The sequence below is a fragment of the Dipodomys ordii genome, unplaced genomic scaffold, assembly GCF_000151885.1.
Source record: "Dipodomys ordii isolate 6190 unplaced genomic scaffold, Dord_2.0 Scaffold51, whole genome shotgun sequence".
Lineage (NCBI taxonomy): Eukaryota > Metazoa > Chordata > Mammalia > Rodentia > Heteromyidae > Dipodomys > Dipodomys ordii.
In genome coordinates, this window is record NW_012267267.1 from 3,398,105 (window position 1) to 3,407,833 (window position 9,729).

General features: G+C 37.0%; 1 protein-coding gene across 1 annotated transcript in view; it reads left to right on the forward strand.

Moving 5' to 3' along the window:
* The window catches only part of Atg4c (autophagy related 4C, cysteine peptidase), a 58,122-nt gene extending 48,836 nt beyond the window's left edge, over nt 1-9,286 (forward strand). The window contains exon 11 of the mRNA XM_013020641.1: nt 8,230-9,286. Coding sequence (XP_012876095.1) covers nt 8,230-8,397 — 168 coding nt within the window. The 3' untranslated portion in view covers nt 8,398-9,286. The remainder of the gene's footprint in view (nt 1-8,229) is intronic.
* Nucleotides 9,287-9,729: the final 443 nt, after the last annotated feature.

Here is a 9,729-nt window from a genome sequence, read left to right on the forward strand (position 1 = left end):
CTGGGCCTGGGTGCTGTCCCTCAGCTCTTCAGCTCAAGGCTAGCACTCTACCACTTGAGCCACAGTGCCACTTCTGGCTTTTTTCTTTTTGCTATGTGGTGCTGAGGAATCGAACCCAGGGCCTCAGTCATGCAAGGCAAGCGCTCTACCACTGAGTCACCTTCCCAGCCCCTTTCTTTCTTTTTTTCTTTCTTTCTCTCCCTCTTTCATATCTTTCATTCATTCATTCATTCATTCTCCTTTTCGTTTTGTCATGGGGCTTGAACTCAGGGCCTGGCCACTGCCCCTGAGCTCTTTTGCTTAAGGCTAGTGCTTTATCAGTTTGAGTCACAACTCTACTTCTGGTTTTCTGGTAGTTAATTGGTGATATGAGTGTCATGGACTTTCCTGCCTGGGCTGGCTTTGAACTGTGGTTCTCAGATCTCAACCTCCTGAGTAGCTAGGATTACAGGTGTGAGCCACTGGTCCCTGCCTATATTCTTTTTCTAAAGGATCTGTTTTCTCTCTTTTCTTCCCCTGAGGAACTTATTTGTAGTAATTTTTTCAGTTTTCTTCTATTATGTTTCTTTCTAGATAATTTCTTTGTTTTATTTTTTGTTTTGTTTTATTTTTCCTGTAACTATCTGGTTTTCCACTGGATGCTTTTACCCAAATGACTGCTGATCTGCTCTTCTGTATCTTCTTCTTTTTAAGAGTGGGACACTAAAAAGCTGAGAAGTTCTTCATATATGAACATGGCTTTTTAGCTGTGATGACTTCTGTCCTAGTAAGACTATGTAATGAGCTTGTATTTTTTTTATTGTGAAAATACTGTACAGAGGGGTTACAATTACATGGGCAAGATAATGAGTACATTTCTTATCAAGCATTGAAGGCTCCTCCTTTGTTTCCCCTTCCCATTCTCCCCCTCCCCCACTGAATCCTCCTCCCCTCCCCCCCTCACCAAAATTGTAAAGTTCCTTTTTTGATATGACTTGTACATCTCATTGTTGCAATGGGTCTACCTGTATCCCTATTTAAACGATTTGTTTTTTCCCCTTCCCCTCCACAAATTATACCGACATCAAAAACAGTGAAAGCAGGGGTTATACCAGGGGGAGGGACATACAAAGCAACAAAGAAATAATCTTATAACTATGTTAGAAACAATTGCATGAAAGAAAAAAACATTTGACTACATATCTTAGGGTTCATTTCCCTAACATCACCTTATCTGACCTTTTCTGCTTAACTCAGACATATACTAGTTATTGCAAATAAGAGAAACCATGGGACCTATGTTTCTTTGGGCCTGGCTTACTTCACATGAGTTTGTATTTTTATAGATTCATCCTCTCATGTTAATAAGTGGTGCTTGTCCTCAAGATTTGTTTGGTGTTTTTGTAGAGAAGTTTCACCATCTCCTTGGTGCAAGAAGTGAAGGATACTGAGGGTCCTACAGTTTAGTATTTTATTTATTACTTAATTCCTCACCTTCTGTAATGATCATTCATTGATCATTGATCAATGAATCTTCATTCATTGTTTCCAAGGAATGACTATTTTCCTCTGTTGGGGTGGTGCTGTAGGGATGAAGAGTACTGAATGTAAGGTGGGACTTGGAAAATGAGTCTATGTAGGTTTAAATTGTTTTTCTTTTTTTTCATTGTGTCTTTATCTCTCTATCCATGATTGTAAAGTGTTCTGTCTTTGTATGCTGCTCTCCAGCCTCTACAAGATATTCATTTTCCTCAGATACCCTGCTAACACCATCTCTTCCCAACTTGTGAACTGAGGCTTACATCTCTTTTGCTGCCTAGTGAATGGCTTGTTGTAGATTATTTTTTAATCCTACACCTTCTTTTTTTTTTTACTTGTTTCCAGTCTAGTGATTTAATGACAAATATATTACCTAATAGAGCTGATGTCTAAGGCTAGAAAATTGGAAAGAAAAATACAAATATTAGGAAATTAATCATTTAAGTTGGGAAAGGATGTCCACACAAGGGAAAAATTACACTTGACCACTTGTCCTTTAGCTATGAACTAAATTTATATTTTATAGACATTAAATCCTAGAGCTCCTGATGTTGTTCAATCCGAAGCTAACATTTGTTGAGTCTTTACTGTAGGTCAGGTACTGTGCTAAGCACTTCGTATACATTATCTCATTTAGTCTGAGGTGGGTAATGTTATATCTATTTTACAGATGAGGAATTTTGCATTTAGAAAGGTTCAGTAGTTTTCACAAAGGTCACAACTAATAAATGATAATGCTGAGAGTCAAGCCTCAGATAGTAACTCAAGAATATGTACTCATAAGGACTATGTTATAGTTTCTTATGTATATACATCAATCCATGTTCCAGGCAGTAGATTATCTACTCTTTATTTCAGGTGATAGAGAACTTTATTTCAAATTATGTGATGTTTCTTTGATATCTTTTCAATTTTCAGATAGTTTTCATTACGTTTTTCTTTTTAATGCTTTACTTATACTGGGTTGGAATCTACCTCCATGTGACTTACCTGAAGGCTCAAAGTGTAAGAGAAATAAGTTTCCTTTTTCTTCTAGGATAAACATTTTCATTTCCTCCAAGGACACACAATTTTCCATGCCCATCATTATTTCAGTGAATGTCTTTTTGAAATTGGTAGTGTTTTAGTCTTATGTTCATGATTGCATTTCCCGGAGTCCTCCTAGTGTGTGTTCTTCAAGTAAAATCTGAGGGATTTTTTTTTTTTTATTTCATAGGTTTATCCTTCTGAAATCTAGTCTGATATCTTTCAAATATCTTAAGGGGATTGTAGTTTAGTTGGGAAGCCATGAAGTGGGCATTAAAGATAAATGACTGTACAAGAGTGTATTTAATAAATACATTTGAATGTGTGAGAGCTCTCATTTGATGTCTTTATTGTCCAATCCTGTGACTGCAGTGGCTGTGAGGAACAGTGAAATTCAATAACTTCAATGAGAGGACTCATCTTTGCATGAGAAGACTGATCAAGAAGCACTATACACTGGATGAGCTCAATTGTAATCTCCTTATACAACCTTCTGAAATTCAGGAAAAATTAAATTTTAAAATTCATAGCTTTAAGACTCCACAGTATGAGTTGGATGTTCCATGGGGTTCACAAGTATATAGAGATGTGTATCACCGTTATAGTATCATATAGAATGGTTTTACTGCCATAAAAATTGTGTCTGTGCTTCCTATTCATCCCTCTTTTCCTCAGTTTCTGATCTGTTTACCATCTCTATGGTGTTTTTACCAGAATGTCACATCATTGAGATCATACAGTATGTATATAGTCTTTCAGATTGTTTTTCAAATTTATTTATTTATGCTGGTTGTGGGCCCTGAACTCTGGGCCTGGGTGCTGTCTCCCAGATCTGCAGCTCAAGGCTAGTGCTCTACCAGTTGAGCCACAGTGCCACTTCCAGCTTTTTCTGCTTATGTGGTGCTGAGGAATCGAACTCAGGTCCTCAAGCATGCAAGACAAACAAAAACTATACCACTGAGTCACTATCCCAGCCCCTGTTTTCACTTTACAATGTGGATTTTTATAAAGTTTCAGCATGTCTTTTGATAGCTTTGTAATTTATTTTTAGCATATAATAATGTTGCATTGTCTGGATGTACTGCATTTATCCATTCACCTACTAAAAGATATTTTGGTTATCTCTAAGTTTTGGCTATTACCAAACAGTAAAGCTGTTACAAATGTATGTATGCAGGTTTTGTGTGGACCTAACTTTTTAACTAATTTAGATAAATCTTTAAAGTATATTTCATCTGATTGCCTTTTTTGTGATAGTACTGTAGCTTGATCTGAGGGCTTCATGCTCTTCCTTATTTTTTCCACTCAGGTTTGGCACTCTATCACTTGAGCTATATATACCTCCACTTCAAGCTTGTTGCTACTTAGTTGGAGATAAGAGTCTCACAGACTTTTCTATCCAGGCTGGCTTCAGACTGCAACCTTTACATTTCAGCCTCCTAAATAGCTAGGATTATAATCATGAGCCACTGGCACTGACTTCATATAATGGCCTTTAAAATTATTTTAAATAAACTGAAAACATTAGAAAATTCTAATTCTCAAAAGTTTGAATCAAGAGGTATTATATGTAAGAAGATGACATTGTAAGAGGGTTTATAGAAAGTAGGTACATTTTATAACAAAGGGATAAACATTTCCTGTCTGACATTTTCTCATGGGGAAGCTTTAAATATGATGTTGAAGAGCAACTTAGTTTTGTGCTATAAACTCAAATGAGTTCTTTCTTGATCTTGAATGAAAGAGCGAGAGATGATAATGTTAGCTGTGCTGTGTTGATCTGAAAATGCTGAGTGTGGACACTTGCTCATTAGATACTGGACTTTTACATGTGACATTAAAATTAAAATGTAAAATGACAAGGTATTTTGGACTATATTCCAGCTACTTGCTGGTGATGAAAGGTGATTCATCAGATGAATCTGGTGCCCTCTTTGCCTCTTCATTTTCATTTGTCACATTTTGCCCCTCTCCCTTTTTTTGGGAGGATGTAAATATAATAGATTAAAGCAATCTGTAAATTAGCATATGAAGTATAAGATCTAGCTTTCATTATTTCTAGTTTTTTTGTTATATGGCTATTTTTAAATAGTTCATTTCTACACAAGTAAAATATGCATTTTAGGTCTGGAGCATGGCTCAAGTAATAGATCACTTGCTTAGAAAGTATGAGCTATTGAGTTCAGAAACCAGTACTGCCAAGAAAAGAAAGGAAAATTCTTTATATTATATTGTCTTACTTAACTTTTAATTTAACAGTGTGTCTATATGCTAGGCCTACTTATTTATTTAAGCCAGATTTCAAGAGAATCTATAAATGCAATATATACAAGAATTGGGTAATTCTTTAGTTGAATGTTGACATTGGAGAATTTAGTTTTACCCCTAAAATTATTATTTTAAAACATATTTAACTGATCATGATTAATAGTAGATGTAAATAATATTGAGATTTTTCAGTATTTTCTGTAACTCAGTACAATTTTCAGAATCCTTAGATGGTCTTTATTGCCAATAGAAAAGCTCATTTCTGGGTCATGCTTGGTATGACGTGTCTCTAGTCCTAGCTATTCAGAGTTGGAGGTGGGAATATTGGATGCTGAGTTGAACAAAAGTGAGAGACTGTATGAAAAACAAACTAAAGCAAAAAGAGCTGAAGGCATGAATCAAGTAGTAGAGTATGAGACCCTGAGTATGTGTGAATGTATAGAGAGAAAATTTATTTCTGCTAGGTGTGGTGGCACAAAACAGTAATACCCAGTATTCGAATGACAGGAAGATCACAATTTAAGGCCAGTCTGGGATAGAAAATGTGACCTTGTCTCAAACTATTTAAAAAAAATTTTTGAAGCAGTAATTCAGCCTGTAATCCTAGCCACTTGGAAGGTAGAGATCAGGGGATCACAGTGCAAGGGATCCTGGCAAAAAATGTATGTGAGATTCCATCTCCACAAATAGCTAGGTGCAGTAGTGCACATCTAGCATCCCAATTATGGAAGAAACACAAATAGGAAGATTGCAATCCGGATGGCATGGGTATCAAGCAAAATCTTAACTCAAAAATAACCCAAACAAAAAGGGTTGGCAGAGTGGTTCAAGTGGCAGATAGAACACCTGCCTAGCAAGCGACTCAGAGGCCCTGAGTTCAAACCTCAGAAACACCATTAAAAAATAGAAAGCAAAGCCGGGTGCCGGTGGCTCACGCCTATAATCCTAGCTACCCAGGAGGCTGAGATCTGAGGATCGCAGTTCAAAGCCAGCCTGGGCAGGAAAGTCCGTAAGACTCTTATCTCCAATAAACCACTAGAAAACTTGAAGTGGCACTGTGGCTCAAGTGGTAGAGCACTAACTAGCCTTTTGAGCTGAAGAGCTGAAGGACAGCACCCAGGCCCAGAATTCAGGCCCCATGACTGGCAAAAAAAAAAAAAGCAAAAGCAAAAAATTTTTTTTTGGTTGTTGAAACATTGTTTTATTTAAAAAAAACATTTTTTCTTTTTTGTTGGTCCTAGAACTTGACGTCAGGGCCTGAGCATTGTCCCTGAGCTTTTGTGCTCAAGGCTAGCACTCTACCACTTTGAGCCACATCTCTACTTCTGGTTTTTAGGTGGTTAATTAGAAATAAGAGTCTCATGGACTCTTCTGCCTAGACTGGCTTCAAACTGTGATCCTCAGATCTCAGCTTCCTGAGTGGCTGGGATTACAGGCATGAACCACCAATGCTTTGCTTAAATTTTTTTTTATTATTTAATTTAATTTTTTTTTGGGGGTCCAGTCATGGGTCCTGAACTCTGGGCCTGGCCACTGTCCCTCAGCTCTTCAGCTCAAGGCTAGCGCTCTACCACTTGAGCCACAGAGCCACTTCCGGCTTTTTTCTTTTTTCTTATGTGGTGCTGAGGAATCGAACCCAGGGCGTCAGGCATGCAAGGTAAGCGCTCTACCACTGACCCACCTTCCCAGCCCCTTAAATTATTTTTTTAAATAAAAATAGTTTAAGCCGGGCGCTGGTGGCTCACGCCTGTAATCCTAGCTACTCAGGAGGCTGAGATCTGAGGATCTCGGTTCAAAGCCAGCCCGGGCAGGAGAGACCGTGAGACTCCTATCTCCAATAAACCACCAGAAAACCGGAAGTGGCTATAGCTCAAGTGGTAGAGCGCTCGCCTTGAGCTGAAGAGCTGAGGGACAGCGCCCAGGCCCAGAGTTCAAGCCCCACGACCGACAAAAAAAAAAATAGTTTAAATATTGTATATATGTGTTGGTCCTGGGGCTTGAACTCAAGGCCTGGGTACTGTCCATGAGCTCTTTTTGCTTAAGTCTAGTGTTCTACCACTTTGAGCCACAGCTTCACTTCCCAAATATTTTGTTTTGTTTTGGGTCCGGTCGTGGGCCTAAACTCTGAGCCTGGGCAATGCCCCTCAGCTCTTCAGCTCAAGGCTAGCGCTCTACCACTTGAGCCACAGCGCCACTTCTGTCTTCTTTTTTTTCTGTCATGGGTGCTGAGGAATTGAACCCAGGGCCTCAAGCATGCAAGGCAAGTGCTTTACCACTGAGCCACCTTCCCAGCCCCCACTTCCCAAATATTTTGAAAGAATCTAACAGATTTTAAATTGCTCATATTGCCTTTTAATTCCAAATTTATGTGTGTGTCCCTTCTAAATTCTTTGAGTTGTTATTTAGAAGGTAAAGTATGGATTATAACTAAAGAATTTTTTTTTTTTGGGTCCGGTCGTGGGTCTGAACTCTGGGCCTGGGCGCTGTCCCTCAGCTCTTCAGCTCAAGGCTAGCGCTCTACCACTTGAGCCACAGTGCCACTTCTGGCTTTTTTCTTTTTTCTTATGTGGTGCTGAGGAATAGAACCCAAGGCCTCAGGCATGCAAGGCAAGCACTCTACCACTGAGCCACCTTCCCAGCCCCTAGAACAATTTTTTAGGTTGACTATATTATTACCAAAATATTTTAGCCAAACTATCTTTTTCAAATACAGGAATTTTGCAAAAACCAAACTTAATTTTAAAAATAACTCTACATTATTGCTTTTCTCTAAAGTAGAGAAATTGGATATTCTTTGGCCTGCTTTGTAGATGATGGGAAAGAGTGATTTGCTCAAGGTCACACTGAAGCAAATTGCAGAATTGAGATTAGAAAGGGCCTTCTGATTCAGCTTAATGTGTCTTTTATCTGTGTTAGGTTAACAATCTTTCCCAATATTTCACCATAGACAATTCCATTTTATTCCATGTCTGTTCCTACCAAAAAAAGATAAAGATAATTTGAAACTTAAGGTTTTTTTTTTTCTTCAAGGATTGGTTTGTTGAGACAGGGTTTCTCTATGTAGGCCCGGTTGGCCTTGAACTCCCTATTCTGCCTCAGCTTCCTTAGTACTGGAATCAGCAAGCCTAGCTTACAATTTAACTGTTTAGTATGAATCTAAGCTAATGTGATGAGAAGGCTGGAGGTAGAAGTGAGCATTGACTTAATTTTTGGCGTTTGAGTCCTCATGAAGAAGAATTATTTACTTATAAATAAACTGTATGATGTTCATCACCTTTATTTTTTTTTTACCCAATTAAAACAGTAGCACTGGACAAATGTAACAAGAATCTGACAAGAGAATTCAAGGCTAAAGTCATTTGGTTCTAGTGTGAATTATATAATCAATAAGGGATTCTTCTGTACCTTCTCTTACAGATGCTGAAATTTTCTTCTAAGGAAAAATATCCCTTATTTACTTTTGTAAATGGCCATTCCAGAGACTATGATTTTACATCTTCTACTACCAATGAAGAAGACCTGTTTTCAGAGGATGAGAAGAGACAATTAAAAAGATTTAGCACAGAAGAATTTGTCTTACTTTAAAGACCATTGTGTTTGTGCTTTTTGAGACCTTTGAAAGGGGAAAAATAAGGAGTCACGAGTACCCTTGAAGCTTTATTTTCACCATCTTGATTTTATATGTTGTACTAAAAAAGAACATTTGAAAATATAAAACTTTAAAGATACCTTTTCTGACAGAAAAATGATTTAATTAATTTTGCTTTCTGATGAATATTAATGATTCTGGTTGTATTTCTATTTTCCTAAAATCTACTAATGAATCACTACATTCATTGTAAGCCTTTTAGTCGTTAACCTTCTACTTCTGCTCATTGGCCCCCTGGAGCTTTGTGACAGGCTTCTCAAAGAATGGGACCACAAAATTAGTTTCAGAAGCCTCAGTTTGTATTAATGACCAGGAGCCTACTATTAATGCAGGTAGAGTGTACTTGTGGTTTATATATCTTGATAATTAAGTAGCATTTGTTACCTGTGAAGTATATCTAATTGTTTTGTTTTTGTATATTAAAAGGAGAATTTTGAGTTAAGGTGATAGCCATGTGATTTTATAATGCCAGCTTATTATACTTCCTGTTTAGCCTTCTATAGGTTTTGTTATTAATAGTAACTAGACACTTAGATTAGACAAAGGATTAGTAGTAACGATTGTTCCCTATCTCAAAATGAAATTTTATGGGAATTAAACTTCGGCAGTTTTAAAAATGGAATATAAAAACCTATAAATACGTCTCTGATTTTTCTATTTGTATAAAACAATGTAGTGGTGTTTAACAGTTGAACCGTTTATGAAGGAAATCTGCTATAGGATATTATGCTTTACTCTTAGGCAAATTTGTGGTATAAAAATACAAGAGTTATTGTCAAGCCAGGGTTATAAAATGAATAATAAAGGTGTGAGCACATAAAATGCCTTTTTTTTTTGGTTTAATGTTGGGATTATTTTAATCCTTTCATTTGAATAACATCTTAAATGAATTCTGTTTATTTGTAATGAAGGCAAATACTATTGTTGCTCTGAAAGCAAAACATTATCTTACTTTATAGAGCTTTTCTTTCAATATGTAAAGGTGAGTTACTATAAAGACATAAAATTTTGTATCACCTAAAGTCATTGATCTCTTCCATAAGAAAACCCTATTTGTTTAGAGTTGCATGTGAAACTGAAACAGAGTGGGCAGATTGCTTTAGTATGCCTGATGAGAGAAATTGTGTTTGACATTTCCCGGTAAGGATGGTTTATTGAATTGAAATAGTTCAAAATCTAATTTTTTTTCTTGTTCCTAGATAAAATCTGGACAGATTAAGTCCAAGACTAATTTTCTAGAATGTCAGGGCAGCATAGAAACAGGAAGC